The 23,680-nt window shown below is 33.5% G+C and overlaps 1 protein-coding gene and 2 non-coding genes across 8 annotated transcripts in view; 2 read left to right on the forward strand and 1 right to left on the reverse strand.

The window, feature by feature from the left end:
- The window catches only part of LOC124540446 (chloride channel protein 2), an 80,508-nt gene extending 67,679 nt beyond the window's left edge, over positions 1-12,829 (forward strand). For 4 of the 6 annotated variants that reach the window (XM_047118023.1, XM_047118020.1, XM_047118019.1 and 1 more), the window contains 10 exons: positions 1,560-1,663; positions 2,039-2,242; positions 2,323-2,416; positions 3,519-3,657; positions 8,388-8,508; positions 9,491-9,607; positions 10,441-10,536; positions 11,633-11,719; positions 11,795-11,989; positions 12,287-12,829. In XM_047118023.1, coding sequence (XP_046973979.1) covers positions 1,560-1,663; positions 2,039-2,242; positions 2,323-2,416; positions 3,519-3,657; positions 8,388-8,508; positions 9,491-9,607; positions 10,441-10,536; positions 11,633-11,719; positions 11,795-11,965 — 1,133 coding nt within the window. In that variant the 3' untranslated portion in view covers positions 11,966-11,989; positions 12,287-12,829. Of the gene's footprint in view, positions 1-1,559; positions 1,664-2,038; positions 2,243-2,322; positions 2,417-3,518; positions 3,658-8,387; positions 8,509-9,490; positions 9,608-10,440; positions 10,537-11,632; positions 11,720-11,794; positions 11,990-12,270 lie in introns of all 6 variants that reach the window. The other 2 variants (XM_047118022.1, XM_047118021.1) reach the window with 2 other exon arrangements.
- Positions 482-563, reverse strand: Trnas-gcu. Its single transcript has one exon. It is a non-coding gene; the product is annotated as a tRNA-Ser (tRNA).
- Trnay-gua lies at positions 7,935-8,021 on the forward strand. The gene is given in 2 exon segments: positions 7,935-7,971; positions 7,986-8,021. It is a non-coding gene; the product is annotated as a tRNA-Tyr (tRNA).
- Positions 12,830-23,680: the final 10,851 nt, after the last annotated feature.

Below are 23,680 nucleotides of genomic sequence, written 5' to 3' on the forward strand. Positions count from 1 at the left end.
CTGCTGCGAGTTTAGAGTTTTCTTTCATAACAGCTGTAAGATTTGCAAATGTAACTGCGCAAGAATTGTTGTGCTTATTACCATTCCTGGCACGATTGAAAATAAAAGGTTTTAAAAGATGAATCGGCACATACCGATCTCTTAAAAGACATCTATTGATGAACAGTGAAAATAAATGTTCGTAACGGTTGGGTTAAATAACTGTATAAAATATGAAATACAAGAAGCAAAGATTAACATTGCATTCTATACTTTCGACAAAAAAAATTATGAGCAAAAGTTCGTCAATTTACAATTATTTTTTTGTCACTTCTATAATCTCTATTTATTTAATCTCAAACATGATGTAATATAATTTAAAATTAATGGATGCTAACTTACGTTACAAATATTGTAAGGTTAGGTTAGCAATACATCAAAAAGCAAGACACATCGTATATTTACATGATCAAAACATCGTAATAATTATAAAATGATGTTCCGACGAGGATGGGATTCGAACCCACGCGTGCAGAGCACATTGGATTAGCAGTCCAACGCCTTAACCACTCGGCCACCTCGTCTTGTAAACGTGTGGTTAATCTTGTGAGAAGTTAAATCACATATGTAAAAGATTTACTACTGAGTTTCGGTCTGGTTGCTCTCGGGAGACATACAATATGATCTTTTAAAATGGAAATTCAAAAGTATTAGGTACATACTTTAATTAAGTATGAATTGATGATTTGGTTGTTAGTTTATATATATTATTATAGAGACTCATATCAGCTTCGCACGGGTGCAATACTGATACTAAATGTACTACAGAATTTGTTTATTTACGACATCACATTAGAAACTTCTAAAATTATAAGTGTTTCATTACTATATTGTTATGTATTACACACAAAAGCCTTCCTCTCGAATCACTCTATCTATTAAATAAAACCGCATCAAAATCCGTTGCGTAATTTAAAGATCTAAGCATACATAGGCACAGACAGCGGTAAGCGACATTGTTTTATACTATCTAATGATAATGAAGACCCATAAAATTATTAAGTATCTACCAAATAACAATTATAGCTTAGTTATAGTGCTGAAAACGTTTTATCTACTAAATTAAGTATAAAAAGAAATAAACGTAGTCTTAGACAGTGTACTTGCACCTGTTTAAACAATCAGCACACTAAAAACTATGTCACGGGTTGCTTTGGTCATTAAACTTGCTGATACATGTTTGATCATATGAATTATATAGGCCAAATTAATCTATGCATATAATAAAATTGGAGTGTCTGTTTGTAATACAAAAATAACTAATTTTCTCCATATGCATAGTTATGTATACACGATACATATAGGAACATTACACGTTTGTATATCTGTATTTTTTTCGGCTAATCTGTGGAATGGCTGGACTGATTTTGATGAGACGTTCACTGGTAGATAGCTGATTTAATAAGGAATAACTTAAGCCACAGTAATAACTTTCTTATTAAATTCAAACGCGAAATAATCTTTAAAATGGTGTCCTTATTATTATTATTGAAATGTGTTGTATGTTTTCTGTTTTCCAGGTATGTACGATATTTGCGTGGAAGACTTCATGGTGCGTGACGTCAAATACATCTGGAATAGAATGACCTTCCAGCAACTGAAGGATATTTTGAAGGAGAATAGGGTAAGTCTAAACTTCAATTTTCCATCCAAATCTTTATTCACTTCAAAAACAAAAACCTGTTGTTCTGGAAATAACTGTCTTAAAAATCTTATGAATAATTTAATAGTTACAAGTATCGTATTTAGTATAAGTTACATTCAACACCAATAAACTGCTTCATCATCTTCATGAATTAAGTATAACATCAATAACTCTTGATCGGCTTATAATTCAACGCCTTAGGGTAAAAAAAAACTGTGTGGGAACATGAATTAAGTTGATTTTGCCAAAGGTCAACTGGCATTAGAGCAGCGTGGCGAAAAAGGAACCAGGATTCTTTAGAGAAGGGGTCTTTGTTTAACGATGTTAATAATATTTATCAATATTCGTCAACAGACAATCAAGAGTTTCCCACTAGTAGACAGCCCAGCGTCCATGGTACTGCTGGGGTCTATCCACCGCTGGGAACTGGTGAAGGTAATCGAGCAGCAGGTGGGACGCTCTAGGCGCTTGCAGGTCGCAGCTCTATGGCAGAGGGAGGCGGAACAGAGGAGACGAGACGAGGAGAAACGAAAGACTAGAAGACCATCTAGATTTGAGGTGAAATCTTCAACTGGGTGATAAATGGTACTAGATTAGATTTTTGAGAACAGGTCCGTAAACGTTGCCGAAAATTGTAGGTCACACCAGCTCCAGACATGCTCCAGGTTCCAGGGTCGGGAATGACCAGGGGAGGATCGTTGACTAGTCAAGACCAAGGCGGCCTGCTGCCAGGTAAGACAAAGCTATATTTACGTATTGAGTATATTAAGACACAACTTAGATGTAGCATCGGAAAAGACAGCTTTCTATCGCGCCAATCGACGGTATTCGTGGCTGTATTCTCGCGTCAGTTCAACCATGTCGACGTGTCAAATTAACGAATATATTAGGTCATATGATATTACAAGTTGTCACGTTCGTGTTAAGATCATATACACGCAAGAAATAAATATTGATAATTTGAGATAGCGTATAGTACGACACAAATTAGATGTAGCATCGGAAAATGCAATGGAATGAAAATAAAACCGATTACTCTCGATTTACACGACCAATAGAAAAAGCTTCCTATCGCGCCATGCGACGCTATTCGTCGCTATAGATTCAAGCGTCAGAGAAAGCAAGTGCATGTAAATCGACGCGTCAAATTGACGAATATATTAGGTCATATGATATTACTAGTTATTACATTTGTGACAAAGACCATATTCGCATGAGAAATAAATATTGATAATTTGGGATAGCGTACTCAATTTGGATGTGATCGGCTTTACGAATTTTGCCGATGCGGCATCTAAGTTGTGTCGTACTATACTCAATTCGGATTTGATCGGCTTTACGAATGTTGCCGATGCTACATCTAAGTTGTGTCGTACTATACTTAATTCGGATTTGATCGGCTTTACGAATGTTGCCGATGCTACATCTAAGTTGTGTCGTACTATACTTAATTCGGATTTGATCGGCTTTACGAATTTTGCCGATGCGACATCTAAGTTGTGTCGTACTATACGTGTATCGACTTGTATATCCGCAATAGCATTAGGAGACCACTGAAAATCACTGAAGAAGCAACTATGTTTCTATTTTTCACTGAGTGGATTTCCTTTTGGCTAAATTACACTGCTGCACACTATTTATTGTTTTATATTATTTTAATTATTAATTTTTTACTCTCAAAACTTGTTCTGTTGTAGTTGTATTTTTAGTTATGATTATTTTTTTTTTGGTTGATGTATTTTAGGATAAGTGATATTTTTTTATGTTTCGTTGTTTATGTTGTGTGAAAGTAGTGTAATTTGCTCAATGAATGTTTATTATTATGTAACGATAGCCCCGGGGCAGCTGTTCCGGCCGAAGTCCATCCTGAAGAAGACAAACTCGTTCACGCTGTCGCGCGGCGCGCCGTCGCCCGCGCCCGCGCCCGGCGCGCCGCCGCCCGTCTACTCCACCGTCACCGGCGCCGAGACCAGGTGCGTGGACCATACTTACATTACATTCATTAAATTAATAATAATAATTAAAGAAACTTCGACACTACATTATTAACACATACATTATATATTTAAATCTTAACAATGTATATGTCCAAGTATCTCAATCATGATATGTATTGTCCGAATAGTTTATAATTCAAAGCAGCAACAACAACAGCCTGTAAATTCCCACTGCTGGGCTAAAGGCCTCCTCTCCCTTTGAGGAGAAGGTTTGGAACATATTCGAATGCGGGTTGGTGGAATACACATGTGACAGAATTTCTATGAAATTTGTCACATGCCGGTTTCCTCACGATGTTTTCCTTCACCGCAGAGCACGAGATGAATTATAAAGACAAATTAAGCACATGAAACAGAGGTGCTTGCCTGGGTTTGAACTCGCTATCATCGGTTAAGATGCACGCGTTCTAGCTACTGGGCCATCTCGACTCACATTTCATTCGTTTAATTAATAATAATAATTAAAGAAACTTTGACACTACATTTCCTACACACACATTATATAATTAAACCTTAACAATATATATGTATATGAGTATCTAGATCATAATATTGTATTGTCCGAATAGTTCATAATTCAAAGCGGCAAAGTTACAATATTTCAACTCCATGCCGTATTTATATACAGCAAACAAAACGCCGATAAGTAAGAATTTGCTATTGTATGTACTGGCTTTACCATGGCCGTGTTAAATTATTATTGGCGTCAGTATTAGTGAGAGTGACTTAGACAACTACAAAAGAAAACAAAAATCAATTTATGTATATCGAGCCTTTACCGCCATTTTAGCGCAACCGACAAAAACCAAATTTTACAGGAGACGATTTTTTTTAAATATTTTTATACAGAAGCGTGCTAGGAAATAAAAATTTCGCATACTTTAATATTTTTTAAACATTTAAATATATAATTAATAATAAAACAAAAATTATAAGTATTTATGCCATTTATGGCGTTTACATTATTTTTGCTGTCATAATTGATAGTGATTTTGGCGTTTACGATAAAAATGACTATATCCAAGTAACTATAACTGTAAATAAATAAGCATTTTAAAAGGTTTTTAAATGAAATAATCACATATATAATTGAAAATATATTTATTCATATCAAACATTTAAAATAATGAGATCAATCAACGTATATAAAATAAAATAAAGTATTTCTTGTGGTACGAATCTACTTCGTCCGCTTTAACACCACGTACTGTTCTATCATAGTTTTTAAACAAAATAAATTTTGTATCATTAAAAATATATTTATGTTAATCATTTGGAATAATGAGATCAAACAGATTATACATATAACAACGTACTTATATAAAATTAAGTAAAGTATTATAATTCTCATTATTTGCATCATACTTCGTCCGTTTCAGCTAAAGCATCACGTATGGTTTCATTATGCCGCATACTTAAATATTCTTGATGGAATCATCATTCTAGATTCTTTTCTTTACGATATGTTTTGAAATTCTTGAGGTAATTATACTTTTGTGCTCTTATTGCGACAATAGCGGGATGGAACAGAAGGCAACATCTCAATGAAAGATTTTAACTGTGCAACTTCTACTTCACCAGATTTATTATGAGTATGAAGAGCTTTTTTGCTTTCCCAAGCGGTATTCAGAAAATTATTATCTTAAAGACATTTGAGATAAGTTTAGGGTCTTAAGCAAAAGTTGTTGGCAGATTTTAATAGGCTGTCAATTATAGTTTATAAAATAATCGTATGATATTTTACGAACATTACTATTAGCTCTTTTTCTGCCAATCGGTCTCTCTTTAGCACATGACAGTAGGAAATCTTTGTGTCTTTTGTCACAACCTAATCCCCAATAGTTTTCAAGGATATTAGCCTGATCATCTTCAGTAAATCTATTTGAACATGAGTTATCACATCTTTTATTCATACAAGGATGAGGTTGCACAGATTTCGATACAGCAGCTTTGCGATTTTTATTTTTTTTTTGATAAAAGACGTTCCGGTAAAGGTTTTATTTTCCTGTATCCTCTTTGACCAACACTCGTCTCTCGAGGTGACTCATGTCAATCCGAATCACTGGACGATGAGGCGGGCTTCCATGAGTATTCACTATCAATGCAGGCATTATTGTCGTAGATATCCAAAGACTTCCCGTTTAGTTCTTCTTGGTCAAAAATGAACTGGTGCTAGGATGTATTAATAAGAGACTCTCTTCGGGACGTTTTTAACAAAGTAGGAATACTCACTGTTGCGTCACAGTATATTTACAACAATATTATGTATATTCACAATAATATTGATCACTTTCAGTGATAATCATTGTGTGTGCACTAGGAGTAAGGATAAGCTTATAACGCCAAGCTTCCGACTCCGCAAAGTCAATAAATCCTTCTTGGGGCAAGGTATCCGTTACAATAATAAAATTCCGTAGACATTTTTAACTTTGCCGTTTAGTAAATTCAAATCGTTTGTAAAAAATACATTGTTAGAAAAAGCATATTATTCGATACAATTTTATAGATGATAAAAAAGCGTGGAGTTAATACCTGTTGACTTCCAAGCAGGATATATTAATTTAAATAATTGTATTTGACTAACATGACTTTGTATTTTTTAAATTTTAAAAAAGAGTAACTACTGCTTTTCTTGTCGGTTCTTGTCGGAAGAATCTACTTTCCGAACCGCTGGTAGCTTCACTTAATTGTAAAATGACGATTCAAAAGTGCTTGTAAAAGCCTACTTGAATAAAGTTTATTTTGATTTGATTTGATTTGATCAATGCAATCAGGATCCCCTAAATTAGTTTGATCATAATTTGTTATATCTAATTTTGCAATTTCATTTTGATTATCTAAATCCATTAAAGTATAAGAATTTTCAGTGTCAGAATCACTATAATCAACAAGTTTATTTAGAGTTATTGTTAAACGTGGATTGGTATTTTGCTCAGAATTTAAAACGGTATCAGACCGTGATGTCGTCACAGTTAGTGTTGGGTCTAAATTAATATCGTTGTTGCTGCCTGTTAGCAAGAATGGATCAGGAACTAAAGCCTCTGCATCTTGCTGTATGTTATCGGGAAAAGCAGTTTCATGATAGCTTTTATTCTGCGGGGAGTGGTGATATTAGCTATAACAAATAAGAGATTATCTTAAAAAGAATCGCATGATGTAAAACATATAAACGGACGGACAAAGTTGTAGTAAAAAAAGTGTGCTTACTAACTTATTAAGAACCCGTCTTCGAGAGATCGTTAAGGAATTCTCTGTCATCCACTCTTTGTTTCTTTAATTAAACTTAGGTAAAATAGAGACCATTCTCGTATCAACGTGAATGGCCTAACTTAACTATTTTTTTAACCAATACTAATCTAACACACCAACAATTAAAATGGGAGAACAGTATGACAGGCAATTTAAAACAAAACAAATTGTACGCATATTACATTTTTCTTGCATTCATTTAAAAAAATTAAAATACAATACATACCTTAGCTGCTGAAGTCGACATTGCTTTTTTATTTGATAAATGTTTGAGCTTCTTATTTGCAGTACACTTATAACTCAATTAATTCAAATACTACACAATAAAAACACTATTTAAAACGTTAATTTTACGATTCAAAAGTGCATGTAAAAGCCCACTTGAACAAAGTTTATTTTGATTTTGTTTTTGATTATTTGTTATTATGAGTGAAACTATTTATTTAACCACAAAGGATCGTTCCCTTTGGAACGCTGTTAGTTGCATCCTAATAATCCTAAAAATCCTAAAAAATAACATCGTTCCCTTTGGAACGCTGTTAGTTGCATCCTAATAACTTTCGCGAAAATAAATATGTCACGACAGGTTTCTTTATAGTTAGCGCCTTACGATCAAGGACTACTGTCGGTTGCGATAATAAGTAGGGTCGCTTGCGCTAAAGGAAATCGGTCATTAGTCAAATAAGATAAAAATGCCTATTGTCACTCACGTTAGGACTTTAAAAACGTCTGTATTCACGATAATTTTAGCATTTGCTATAACTTTGTAACGGTTTTTTTTTTTTGAGGAAATTATCAACAGGTATCGGTCCGTTACGGTTTAAAATATTAGTATCAATAAAAAACGATTTTTCGACAAAAGTGTCGCTTACGATAATTTGGCGGTCATGGCTCGATATATTTTCAATTATATATTATATTACATCGTACGCCGCTAATTTAACGTAGAGAGATACACGTATAAATCTGTAAGGAATAGTAGAAATTTTCCCTATCTTCCAATACCTTCGATAGCTCAGTTGGTAGAGCGGTGGACTGTAGACGGTGTAACTGATATCCATAGGTCGCTGGTTCAAATCCGGCTCGAAGGAATTTTCTTTTGAAAAATTCTAGAAATAATATTCCGTTCATAAAATTAATTTATAACACAATATAAGAAATAATAGCAAAAAATTAGATGTGATTGATTTAAAGAAAATTAATTGAATAAAATTCTTAATTTACATTTAATACTGTTTTGTCCATTTAACCTACCCCCCCCCCCCCCATGAAACCTTGATATAATAAGTATCATTAATGAAATTTAAGCATCAGATATAGCTTAAAGTTTAATTTTGATGTTGTTACTTTAAAAAATTACGGTACTATTATCTATACACTGCTGGCTTTAAACAAAACTATCATTGATACAATTTATCTTAAAATCATCAATAGCATACAATATTTTGATACAATAGAATTCGAGCAGCCTTCGAAGCTATTTTCAAGCGGTCGACTTTGCTGCCTGACGTGGAGAGCGGGCTGACGGATCAGCTTGGTCTACCCAGGAGTCCCTCCATCAACAAGAAAGTTCAACTGGTAAGCCATGATACAACCTAAAAACTTAACTAAAGTGCTATCTAATTTATACAATTACTAGCGCTCCAGCTTCGCACGGGTGCAATTCTGATACTAAATATAATACAGATTTTCTCTTGTTTCTTTACTATATTGTCCTTGTCCAAAAACCTACCTCGTTTCTCTCTATCTATTAAAAAAACCACGTCAAAAACCGTTGCGAAATTAGAAAGATCTAAGCATGCATAGGGTCAGACAGCGTGAAGCGAATTTGTTTTATACCATGTAATGCTGATATACTACAGAATAAAATCCTACCGGTTAGACAGAATGAAGTTTTTGAACAGTACCAAGGGGTACTGTTCAAAAGAAGTTCAGTAGAATTTATAATGCAAAAGTTAAAAGGATTTTTCAAATTTATCTGCTAAGGAAATTCACCATTTCTGATGTTGAAATGTAGAAATCAATATCTAGTCTGTTAATGAGTTTAAAAAAGATGCTTTTTTTTTAATTCATCACCCAGGTCTGAAACTTATGAGGTAACCTGGTAATTTGAAAATCGGTATTAAGCCTTCTCTTATGAATAAAAGGTAGTAAAGCGTTTACGAAAGTTCAGTGTCATAAATATATTTAGACAGAGATTTTTAACTTTGCCGCTTAGTAAATTCAAATCGTTTGTAAAAAATACATTGGTAGAAAAAGCATATTATTCGATACAAAATTTTATAGATGATAAAAAAAGCGTAAAGTTAATACCTGTTCACTTCCAAGCAGGATATATTAATTTAAATAACTGTATTTAATGAACATCACTTTTTATTTTTTAAATGTTAAAAAAGAGTAACTACTGAGTTTCTTGTCGGTTCTTCTCGGTAGAATCTACTTTCCGAACCGGTGGTAGCTTCACTTAATTGTAAAATGACGATTCAAAAGTGCTTACTTAAAAGCCTACTTGAATAAAGTTTATTTTGATTTGATTTATATATGTAATATTGTAACCCAGCCCCGCGAGCGAGTGTGCGACATGTCCCCGGAGGACCAACAGGCGTGGGAGCGCCTCGAGATGGCCAAGGAAGTGGACTTCGACCGGATGCTGGCCGTGGCTCGCCGGCGGGACCTGGTGAGCGCACACACATCACACACATACACATACATACATTCACTTGGTGGTAGGGCTTTGTGCGAGCCCGTCTGGGTAGGTACCACCCACTCATCAGTTATTCCACCGCCAAATAACAGTAGTCAGTATTGTTGTGTTCCGGTTTGAAGGGCGAGTGAGCCAGTGTAACTACAGGCACAAGGGACATAGCATCTTAGTTCCCAAGGTTAGTGGCGCAGTGACGATGTAAGGAATAGTTAATATTTCTCACAGCGTCATTGTCTATGGGTGATGGTGACCACTTACCATCAGGTGGCCCATATGCTCGTCCGCCAACCTATACCATAAAAAAAAAATACACTTACCATATATTTTGGTTATTGCTGAATTTGTGTAGAGAATAATGAATGTCACTAACTGGTTCACGATTTAGTAACGAGACGGTACAATTATACGGACTGTGTCGCACTTGATAGACACTCTGTTTTACATATGCAATGCTTCGACTTTTATACATGATGTATGCCAAAGAATATGAGATACACAGATGTGAAATATTTTAGTCATAGAACATGTAACTTTACTAACCGTTTACTTTAATACCTATGTGCATATACTGCACATGGTATTTAAATGTACCACCTACTTATTATTATAAAAGTTATTGGTATTTTTGCCATAAGTTATGCGTTTTCGGTCCGATATCTTAAGCAATTGGGAGATGAGCCGTCAGGCAAATTGACCAATAGTAGTTACCATCTCTTATAGACCAATGAAACATGGCCATAAATTACCACCGTTGGCAATGGCGTCTGGCAAAAGAATATTTAACCACCTCCAGTTTCTGTTTTCAGAATTTGGATGATCTTGAGTATGAAGATGAAAACCTTTACATCTGCCACATCGACCCAGCGCCCTTCCAGCTCGTAGAGAGGACGTCGCTACTTAAGGTAACTAACTAACAAGAAAATGCTATTGGCTTTGTTACTTCAAGATTTTACTCAGTAGCATCCAGAAGTTTAGAAGCTTAGCTCGATCTGAATACTCCCATGCATTAAAAAGCCGTTAATCCTCCATTTGAACCTATCCCAGTCGTGTTGGATTTGCCGTCAAATCTGGTTATAAATCGAAGAATAGGATGCACACATGTTTGCACACAATTGGCTATTTGACAATGCGAAAAATAAATTGTGAATTATTGTAATCAGTGTATATTATGAATTTAAAAATGGTTATTTACTAACGAAAGTTGAATATAATACTAAATTTATTCAAAAATCAATAAATAAAAATGCATTTTTTCAAACGTTTGTCACGTGACACAAAACGCTCCTGATTGGCCGGGCTTATGTTAAAGTCACTTTCTTGTAAACCTTGCATTTCTACTGTATGTACTGCATATTAAAATACAGCAAAGTGACGTCACCGACCCCTTTGCAGCGCCATATTCTCCAAGCAGCGTTTTCGCGCGTTATTTAAATATGGAATTTTTAATATGATATTTTTTGGCAAATATGTACTAGAAATAAAGAAATCAACTTTTACTGGGTTCCTTAACCTGTACTAACTAGTACAAAATGGATTTTAAAAACCAGTCAAATAGCCTATTGAGCATCGATATCTCTTGCAGTTATCTATTGTACGGCTACATTGGCCGTCGGGACAAATCGGTCTAGAGGATCTTGTATCCGAGCCTTCACAAACATATATGTTTAAGTCGAGAGATAATCGGACATCCTAAAAAGTCGGAAATTGTAAAAAATGTTTAATTATCAAGTCTCTCGTAATCGTTCTTGCATTTTTGCAGTTCTCTTTTTTCTCTATTCTTGAATTATATTTTGTTAGTGCACTTAAAATATTTTAAAATTTGCAAAACTGAGGTTAATGTGTCTATTTGTGCCCTTAAGTTTGGATGCGCGAGGTTGTCGTCGATCCTAATAATTCATACAATTTTATGAAGTATACCCACTACTTTTTTGTTATACAATAAAAACCTTTTAGGGTATCATTGGTATACTAAGTCTACACTTCTAAATCTATTTGCAGGTACATTCCCTGTTCTCAACCCTGGGCGTCAGTCGTGCCTACGTGACCGCAATCGGCCGCCTCATAGGAGTCGTGTCTCTGAAAGAAGTTAGTATTTTTTAAACCTTTCAATAATCCGCAATTGTCTTAATGGATCACTATGATAATATTGCTCGTGCACAGCTCCGTAAGGCGATCGAGGACGTGAACTCAGGCGCACTGACGCCTCTGACGCGGCCGGAGCCCCCCGCCACGCCCTGCAGCCCTGCCGCCTCCCCGCTGCTTATCAAGGTGCCGCGCTCCGAGCCTGCGCCGCCCTCCGACCGCGACACCGACAAGCTGACCACGCACTGACCGCCGCCGTGCTACCGGCAGGTATGCCATAAACATGCCACATGGCCATAATACCATAACTACTAATGTATTCAATGCATATGTAACTGCCTTTCTGACTGCCTATCTCTGGCAATCAAAACCTAATTTGATGAGATTTGGTATAAAGCAAGATTAAACTTTAAGGAAGAATATGGACTTATTTCATGTCGAGCAACCGCAAAAAGGCGAGGAAAGTCCCGATCGACAATTAGTACAAAAGAGTAATATAAATAGACTTAACATTCCTATTTATCAAACAAAAATAATTAAATAAATTATCATAGTTTGTCTGTTGTAGGTAAAACGACTCGAAGGAGATAGAAGATAGAAGAACGAGACAGCTATAGTCGATAGTATTTAAAAGACTAGCAAAATCGGAAATGATTGCTACAGTATTTTAATTTTAGTCAACTAACTGTATATATGGTGCTTCCGTATACGAAATAAATTATATTTTATTTATTTTTTTAAACCAGTTCAAACTGGTTAAACGCCATCTTGTATTATCAAGGTCACAAAGGTTGTGCCTAAAATTAAGCTAGAAAATAATATAGTACAATTGATTGAAACTATTTATTCTTTAACCAGTTTTAGTATTATTTTTGATATAGAGTGTTGATGACGACGCTTTTATTTTTAATTTATGTTAGGAATAATATTTAATATACAATCCTTAAATTTAATTTATTAAGAATTATAAAATCAATTGTTTTTTTTTTATTTTGCATCCAAATGATTAATTGATATTCTGTATTGTGTATTTTTTTAATTGATGAATAAGTGTATACAACAAAAGACATTACGAGGTGTTGCAAGATAAAAAAATATTAACTGGTAACACTGAAAGGTTTTTTTATTATTTATTAAAACATTTGCTTGCGCCTTTGTATTATTTGTGACAAATTCGTCATTCACACTGCCGTGAAAAATAGGTTAAAGCATTAAATTGCATTCCAGATTTAAAACTGGTATTTTATATACTAAAAAATGATATTTAATGCACTATATATTGACTTTAAAAATAAGCTTTCTGTACTAGCTTAAACAATCAAAGTTACTAGAGTAGTACCAAATTTACCAAATTTTATTTTAGTTGTCATTAGCACTCTAAAGTTTTCCAAATTATTCTAATCAAGGCTTGTGATTGTTGAACTCATTCCAAAATAATGATTCTAGTTAATAAGTATTGAAAATTATGCAAAAATATTAAGTCTAAAAGACATAAAATAATTGTGCCATTCCATTTTCAATTTGCAAGTGAAATTAATGATTATATGACATATATATTTTTTAAATTAGGTGTAGATTAAAAATATTTATTTCTAAATCAATTATTTCAGTTGTGTACGAAATCTGTGATTTTTAAAAAAAATATAAAATTATTTGTTTTTATGTGTAATGTAATAATATTTGTATTGTATTCTTGAATGACGAAATCTTTGGTTGAACAATAAATATGCATAATTGTTTTTACCTTTACAAAAAAAATTATAGTCTGGAATATTTTTTTTAAACAATAAATATGTAATATATAGTTCAGCTGAGGCTTTCAATGCCCGTTAAACTTAGTATTTAAGTAAATGCAATGCATTTTTAATCTGTGGTGAGCGAAATTTGATTATGTACCATATTTATAAATATGGCAAATGATTATTGCCTAAAATTAAAATTTAGAATACAAAGCCAAAATAATTGAACCCAAAAAATATACCTAAAGGGGATTCTGTATGTTTTTAGAACTCCCTCATAACTTATTTACTTTTTTCAGAATGTTTTAATGTAATGATAATTAACAGCAGACATACATAAAAATAGAAAAACCTCCAATAATACCTTGAATCTGATAATTAGTCAAAATATATTTAAATTTCGCTGCCTACATCACTTTGAAAGAGTATTAAATAATTAATAATAAACACATGCGAGGAGCTCGTAATAAGTTATAAGTATATGTGATCTATTGCTTTGTGTAATAAAAGATGTGTTGTGCGTTACATTATGTTTTATTTATTACTTATATAAAGGTAATTTTCAACCCTTTAAAACAATATTATTCAACCTTTATGATTCTATCATAAAGACACTTTTAAGAACTTTAGAATTACCACTGGTTCAAAGTAGATTCTACCCAGAAAAACTAATCAAAGAGCTTGTCTCAAACAGGCACCTTATGGTCAGTAGTCAGATCTGCTAACATATACACTAGCATAAAAATTGTAAGGTAGTCTCATTATCCTGGCATATATCACAATATGGTATCTGATTTTATCCCTCGAGGCCATTACTCCTAGTACTAAGCCACACCCTTAAATCTGGAACTTATGTGGAAATCAAGCTTGAAACATTATCATTATAATTTTATCCATATTTGTAGTTTCCAATTTTACACTTTAATATAAAATCATATTTGATTTCAATGATAACATATAATTTCCTTGGCTGGCATATATGTGAAAAAATAGGAAAGAATTGATCACTAATTTTGTATGCTCTTGTATTCATTCTTAACAATATGTATTTAAATAATTTCTATCTCCTATATAAATTATATCATTTTTATATTTAGGTTATATTTCTATATCATTTTTATTTTCATTTAATATGACAAAAAAATGTATTAAAAAAAGTGCTAAATAGAGATAGTTTTTTTTAGTTTTACCTTTTTAACATCGAAATTATTTAAAGTACTTAAATAATTTTAAAATGTTTACAAGTCTTAGTATTACTACTATATTGACTACACCACCACACAAAACAATTTACTTAAATAATGTTGAACACAATTATATAATAAATACCCGTCGTGTATGTAAATAACAATAATAATAATTTATTGAGCGGCAAAACATAATATTGTTAAAATTCAACGCCTGTCACTTGTCAGTTGTCACTAAAACGTAGTCCTTTATTTACCTCTAAACTAGTGATGTGCTTTAAATACATAGTTTTGCAATTGAATACGATTAAATCATATTGTTTTCGTATGCTAAGTAATCAAGCTTAAATGTCTTTGTAAAGAAAAAAAAACAGATATTTTTTTTTACATATTATGATTCAGTGTAAACCAATTAACATGCTTGGCAATTACTTAATAAACCATTTTATAAGCAATAGTTTTTTGATAAAATGTATTTTTTAATGACTTTTGTTGAAAATTAAAACTATGATACCTCATTTTTATAGTATAGGTTAGCGGTCGAGCATACGGGCCACCTGATGGTAAATGGTCACCATCACCCATAGACAATGACGCTGTAAGAAATATTATCTATTCATTATATCGTCAATGTGCCATCAACCTTGGGAACTAAGATGTTATGTCCCTTGTGCCTGTAGTTACACTAGCTCACTCACCCTTCGAACCAGAACACAAAAATACTGAGTACTGTTATTTGGCAATAGAATAACTGATGAGTGGGTGGTACCTAACCAGACAGGCCTGCACAAAGCCCTACCACCAAGTAAAAATTCGAGTTGATTCATAAATGTACTTTTGAATTGTTACAAGGTTGAATTAAATGTAAATAGTAGAGAAGAACCAACAAGAAACTTGAATCTTGCATTGAGTAATAAGTCTTATTTATCAAAGTTTTTTTATATGAGCCTTAATTGCTTATTGGGTTAAAATATGGAATCCTATTGAAAAGAATATTATAAATGATAATACTATGGAAGCTTTATTAACTTTGCGAAATCGAAAATTAGGTGTGTACCTTATACTATTATTGTGACCGTTTCTTTGTAAAAGATCTTTATTATGGTTGATAAATATAATATTTTTGTAAACATACTGCGAAGGAACTGTATTAAAAACAATCCAAATGGAATCTCTAGCTTCAAAATTATAAAGAGATTAGACTGCCTTTTTTGCGGGATAAAAACAGTTTTTATACCTTATCTTACCTTTGCTTTGATACCTTACGCCGTAACACGTGAAAATATAAAAGAAACCAAAGTATAATCAAACAGTTTATTGATGATAAAAAGCATGGAGTTAATACCTGTTGACTTCCGGACAGGATATATTACATGTATAATTGTATTTAACTAACATGACTGTATTTTTTAAATGTTAGAAATTCGTAACTACTAACTACTGAGTTTCTTGCCGGTTCTTCACGGTAGTATCTACTTTCCGAACCGGTGGTAGCTACACTTAATTGTAAAATAACGATTCAAAAGTGCTTGTAAAAGCCCACTTGAATAAAGTTTATAGATGATAAAAAACAATTAAGTGAAGCTACCACCGGTTCGGAAAGTAGATTCTACCGAGAAGAACCAGCAATAAACTTAGTAATTACTCTTTTAAACATTTAAAAAATACACAGTCATGTTAGTTAAATACAATTATTTAAATTAATATATCCTGCTTGGAATTCAACAGGTATTAACTCCACGCTTTTTTGTCATCTATAAAATCTTGTATCGCATAATATGCTTTTTCTACCAATGAATTTTTTTACAAACGATTTGAATTTACGAAACGGCAAAGTTAAAAATGTCTGCGGAATTTTATTATAGAAACGGATACCTTGCCCCAAGAAGGAATTATTGACTTTGCGGAGTCAGAAACTTGGCGTTATAAGCTTATCTAAGGATAAGCTTATAACGCCAAGTAAGGAGTAAGCTCCTAGTGCACATACAATGATTATCACTGATTTTATCAAAGTGATCAATGTTACTGTGAATATACATAATATTGTTGTAAATATATTGCGACGCAACAGTGAGTATTCCTACTTTGTTAAAAACATCCCGAAGAGAGTCTCTTGCTCCAAGATTATAAATAAACCGGATTGCTCTCTTTTGTAAAATATAGACAGATTCAATATCTGCAGCGTTACCTCAAAGTAATCTGCCATATGACATAATACTGTGAAAATAACCAAAATAAGCTAAACGAGCGGTATCAATATCAGTTAATTGTCAAACTTTTCTAACCGCGTATGCTGTGGAGCTGAGTCTTCTCGTTAGGGATGGTAAATGAGGACTCCACTGAAGTTTGGAATCCAATTCTATTCCTAAGAACAGCGTAGTATCAGCTACTTCAAGACGGTCACCGTTTAAAAATATATTATAATTTTGCTTTCTATTATTGGGTAGGGTAAAAACTACACATTTTATTTTTTGAGCATTCAAAACTAAATTATGTATCTGTGATAATGCAAACTTCACATCGTCATAGTCAATTTTTTCCTGTCAACCTTAAAAATCAGTGAAGTGTCGTCAGCAAACAACACTATATCACAAATACCTTTAACACAGAAAGGAAGATAATTTATATATACAAAGAATAGAAAGGGACCCAAAATTGAACCTTATGGAACACCCATTTTTAATGTAGATCCAGAAGACTTTGTTCCATTAATGAAAACTTGCTGAATTATTTGACTTAAGTATGATGTAATGAGATCAAGAGCTTTATCACAAATACGCAATGTTTTAGCTTGTACTAAATCGTTTCGTGGTCTGCACAATGTTTAGAACATGCAAATAGCATTATTGCTTAATACAAGTATATATGGATGTGATTTATTCTGTCTGGAAGTTAACAAGTATATAATAACTTCACGCTTATAACGCCTTATTTGCTAATGTATTTTTTTTACAAATAACTTGATTTTATGAAGGCAAAGTTAAAAATATCTGCGGAATTATATTATAGCTGCTTGAAAACTTACGATTGATTGTATTTTAAAAAGTAACTGTGGTTATGACTAAGTACCTCATCAAGTTCGTTAATTGATAATTGATTATAGCGAAGCTATATTTTGTTAGATATAGGAGTTCTTCTAGAAGTAATACTTCAATTGAACAATTCTTATTGCATAAATGTTTTCATTAAAGTCGAAACCCATTGATAGCTAAAGATTGGCTTAAGAAAAAAATGCGCCAATCGCTATAATCATATTGTTGTATTCTATAACTATTCCAAACTGTAGCGCACTCTTAGCAATACACAATGTTCCTGCAATAAATCTTAGATGTGGTATCGATCGACGCAGATATTATATAATTTGAGGCGCCAGTTCAGCGTTTTCAAAATTCTCGGGAAATTCAAAAATTGAACTGGATTGATGAAACGCTTAGAGTCAAGCTCTATTTTATTTAGTCACTAGCTGTGCCCGCGACCTTGTACGCGTTTGGATTTAACAAAAAAATATATTGTTTCCTAAGTTACTCCTTATTATATTAGTTATCTGGCAGTCAAAGTCCCGTCAAAATCGGTCCAGATGTTTCAGAGGTTAGCTGGAACAAACAGACAGACAAAAATTAAAAAAAAAAATTGTAATGTACCGTGTAATCATACATATGCATTGAGTAAGAAAAAGGCTATTTTAATATTATAAACAGAAACTCCAATTTTATTATATGTTCAGATGTACATAACATATTTAGTAGTATATAAGTTAGAACCTTATGTTATACGGATGCTGCTCGCGTAATGTCTATTTAAGTCTTTTTACAGGTATTTAAAAATAGCAGTGTTTCATTTCATTATGATTCGATAAAAGGTAATCAGTCTCCTTTGTGATATATGTTTAGTTTTTGTCCTGTTTCAGTAATTTCAGAAAATCCTTATCATAATTGGGTGTAACTTTCCGAACCGATGGGAGATTTTAAAGATCGATACGCGAAACGTCATTTTAAAGGACTAGTTCTAGGCGTGCTATCGCCATTTTGAAAAGTAAATTTAATTAATAAATTCAACTGGTGGCATAAATCAATCAGTATTTTGTGAATTAATTAATACTGTGTTGTTTTGGAAGCTCATCGTGAGGATAATTGTTTTGAAGCTTGGTAAGTGGAAATAGATAATTTATAGTAAAATCGTTTTTAACAATATATTGAAATTTAAAAACTAGTAAATATTTAATTATGCAAAATGAAATAAATTTTTTTGGTTTAAAATAATTTGCCGTCTTAAAATATTTGTGTTGATTTTATTTGTTCAAGATTGGAAGATATGATAAAATAAGAGATCTAAATATATAAAAATTAAGCAAAAATAACGCATATCTCTTGGTCCACAGGCGAATACCTCGCGAACGTGCGAAGAAAGCAACGCGATTAAACCGATTAAAGAATCGGAAAATATTACATTAAAACAAATTAATATATAAGTACGCTTGCGCGATGGCGATCGATGGAAACCAGAAGAAAACTCCCGCGCCCGTGCTGATATCCTGCACCGTGCAGATGACCGAGGAGTCGAAGAAGGAACAGAAGGAGCTGATGCTCGCGAGGTTGCAGCATCTCAAGAACTTGCTCGCGCAGAACAAGAAGAAGATGAAGATTATCAAAATGTAATTCTAAAAACTTCTTAAAAGTAGCTGCACTCGAACAATGCATTGTCTCTATATCTACGGCCCCTTATACCCCTAACAAACAAAACAAAATAAATTCTTCCTAACATGTCCTACAATATTATAAAACATATTTAAACAATCACATTAGACTATGTTGCCCGTATTGATTTAGTTTAGGTAATGATACACAAAAGATCCACATTAAATAAGGTAATCTACTCACTGAAGTAACGAATAAAAGCCTTTGGATTGAAAGTAAGCCAATTCACACTGTGGAACATATTTTGACGACAAATGCTCTTCAAGTTTGATAAATGGCGAAGGAATTAAGACACGTCCAATGATATTCTAATAAACAGATATGTTATACCCATACTAAACAACAGAAAAAAGTGTGCCGCGCCGGGGACCGTTTATTTAACATTTCGTTACAAGTAAAAAGGATAGCTTGATAAAAACAATAAGTAAAAGGGATAACTAGATGTTTTAATTACGCAAAACGTATTACTACATAATTATGATGTATTATATCGTATTACTGGCATAATTATGATGAAAATTCTAAAGGCAAACGTCCCAATTAGAACGTTTTCTAGTCTTCACTATTTCGCGTTAATGACATATCTGTTTACTAGAACATCATTGGACACGTCTATTTGCTTGACAATGAGACATACGAACACAAATTTCTATTTTACTATTTTTTTAATCATTTTATGATTTTTGTGCAACTTTATCTTACATTAGTTTGGAAATATTAGAGCATTAAGATTATATACGAATAGAAAATGGAAAACGTCACAATATTATTTAAAGAGTCTAAATCGTGTCTATGGTACTTTTCATATTAAATCAAACAGACTTCTCAGTGTTATAGAGATGCATAAACTAATGTTAATTTTAAAAGTTATATTACCTCGGTTGATTTTATGACTTTGTTTTTATCAGTATTCAAAATACTAAGTCATACACATTTTAGATTAGTTATAAGACGTTATTTTATTAACATAATTCATGTTAAATTATTATGTTTTATTTTTATTGAATCTGTGTCATTAAATGTCAGAATCTCCTTATATCAAATCAAATCAAATATTCATAATGCTTATTATTGGTAAAGTTAGTAAAATATTTCGATGTATATTCTAAATACTTTTCTATACTAATCAGTGCTATTGCTAATTGTGCAATTATTCGATGTTTGTCTTATATCTTTATCAGCTGTTCGGTTTACTAATAAATGTTGTCTGTGAATAAATTTGTATGCTACCTATTTTCCTTCTAGAATAGATTACACAAACTTGTTTATAAACAAATTATTTTTGGGCAAATGGTCCATTGATGGTAAGTGGTAACCATTCGCCAGCTTTAACCATTCCTTACATCGCCAATACGACACCAAGCTTGGAAACTAAGAAGTACCTATAGTTCCACTAGCTCACTCGCCCTTCAAGCCGATAAACAACAATACTAACTCGAATAGAATGAGTGTCATTCTATTCTACACTACGCTAAAATATACGTAGTAAGTAGCAATACCTATTACCTAGACGGACATGTACTAACCTTGCCATGTGTTTAATGATTATATACCTACCTATTCCGTAATTTACAAAATACCACCGCATTACGTACTGGTAATAAAGTTTTAGTAAAAAGGTATCTTAAAATTTAAAATTCACTTGATCACTTTTTAAAATTTCATTCGGTTATTTTAAAGACATTTCATATTGTCCTGATGCCAAACACTTCTTAAATACCAACACAGTTAAGTAGGTAAAGTATTTTTGTTTTATATTACAAAATTATCGATTTTGAACCATTTTTTTATATGACAAAACGAAACGAATATTGAGTCTCTTCTATCTATATCTATATCTATATCTATATCTACATCTATACTTCTATCTATACTACTATATAAATCTCTCTAGTCTGTCTGTACACTCAATTTTTTTGTCGAATTTCGTCATACGTATTTATTTTACAACTGACTGATGTCAGTTTTACCATTTTTGAAATTTTTGTCTGTCTGTCTGTCTGTATGTCCCGCTATAACTCGAGAACGGCTGAACCGATCTTTACAAAAATTGGTATACGGTAAGAACACTTGATTGCGCAAATGATAGGCTATTTATATATTTAAAAAAGGATGTGTTTGTGTGTCTGCCATCTATAGATTCCGAAACTATTTGACCAATCATCATGAAAATTGTTATGAATATGTGCTTTTTGAAATAGAAAGTGATTATGCTATCCCCATTGATGTAACTCGCCATCAGGTGGCGCTGCGATAAAAAGACTTTTACGAAAATGAGAACGTACAAGTATTTTTATTTAAAAAGCAAAACAAGTAACATAATTTCCGTCATATGTCAATAAACATAAAATAATAATAACAAATATAATTTTCATTTTGAAATAAGATAATTATAAATTACATGTACGGGAAAAAGTGATTAGCTATTTTGATTATAAGAAAGTGAACAATAATCATAATTGGTAAGTATACTCATAACTTCAATAACAATAAATCTTAAGTTTAAAATACAAACGTAAGACAAATAACCAAAACAATAACTTATTTGTATAAAGAGAAAACTGGAGCTATACTCTTCACATTATTTAAAATGCCACCGAAGAAACAAATTATCGGAACGTCGACAAGATATGTACAGCGTCATAGAAACAAAAGAGTTACTGAAACAACACACCAACAAAAAATACGTTTAAAAGTAAATAGAATCCGAATTTCTTCTTTGAGAGCTGCCGAAACAGTTAGTCAACGTAATGATCATCTTCGAACAAGAGCATATTCAGCAAGAGCTAATGAAAAATCTGATGAGTGAGTCCAACAACTGATTGATCAATAATTAAAACAGACTGAGTCAAGAACTAGAACCAATTAATAATCTCAATAAATAAACCTTCAATTACGTTAAAGGTTCTGATAACAAGATGCATCCCGATGTGATCATTGGCTCATAGAATATAGTATGCCCATATTCAGAGACGTCTCAGTGATCAACAGGTTCAATACCGGTAGTGATCACCGACTTCTCCGAGGCTCTTTAAATATCAATTTTAAGGCCGAGCGCGTCCTTCTGCCGAAGTCCACGCTCCGACCAAAGCTGCTCCAAGCCATTGCAGAATCTGAAATATTCCAGTCAATCCTGGAGAACCGATTCGCAGACGTAAACCAGAACCTCGAAAATGTAGTTCAAATTCTCAGGGAAGAAGGCACGAGTTGTTGCGGCATGCAGCGTAAGGGCAGGAAGTCCAAACTTTCGGAAGAGACTTTAGGGTTAATGAAGAAACGACGTGAAAACCCACCTGTCACTTCGTCAGAGAAACGGCAATTAAATCAAGAGATCGGCAAGCGCGTACGACACGACACTCCGGTGCTTCAATAATCTGGCAATTGAAACTTGAAATTGGATGTGACTTGAGATTGTTTGCTGATTCTGTACTCGGACGTATCTGTCCGAGTACATAATCCCATACCATTGCATCGAGGAGTGAGATAAGGGGACGTTATTTCACCCAAAATGTTCACTAATGCAATGGAGGATATGTTCAAGACGCAACCTGGGCAGGACGTGGCATTAACATCAATCGCGAATACATCTCTCACTTGAGATTTGCAGACGACATCGTCATCGTGGCAAAAACGCTGCAGGACCTATAACAAATGCTGAACGAGCTGGCTGATTCTTCTTTACGTATCGGCCTACGGATGAACTTGGATAAAACCAAGATCATGTTCAAGGAACATGTTCTACCGGAACAGACTGCGATACACGGTACCGTCCTCGAAGTTGTTCAAATATATGTCTATCTCAGGCAGACTTTGCAATTAGGTACAAACAACCTTGATGACGAAGTGAATAGAAGAATTCACCTGGGTTGGGGCAGCGTTTGGGAAGTTACGTCGAATCTTTACATCGTCAATCCAACAGTGCCTCAAGACGAAAGGCTTCAACCAGTGCGTCCTACCCGTCATGACATACGGAGCCGAAACGTGGACACTCACGTCAAGACTGGTCCACCAGTTTAAAGTCGCTCAGCGTACTATGGAAAGGGCTATGCTCGGCATTCCTCTGAGGGATCGCATCAGAAATGAGGTAATCCGTCAAAGAACCAAAGTCATCGACATAGCCCACCGGATTATTAAGCTGAAGTGGCAGTCGGCTGGTCATATTTGTCGTAGAACCGACAACCGTTGGGGAAAAGATCCTCGAGTGGAGACCGCGTCTCGGCAAACACAGTTTAGGACGTCCTTAGGCACGGTGGAGCTATATGATATACGCAAGGCGGCAGGCAGGAGCTAGTTGCGAATAGTCGGAGATAGACCACAGTGGCGCGCACTTGGAGAGGCCTATAC

This window comes from Vanessa cardui, chromosome 25 (assembly GCF_905220365.1).
Source record: "Vanessa cardui chromosome 25, ilVanCard2.1, whole genome shotgun sequence".
Taxonomy (NCBI): domain Eukaryota; kingdom Metazoa; phylum Arthropoda; class Insecta; order Lepidoptera; family Nymphalidae; genus Vanessa; species Vanessa cardui.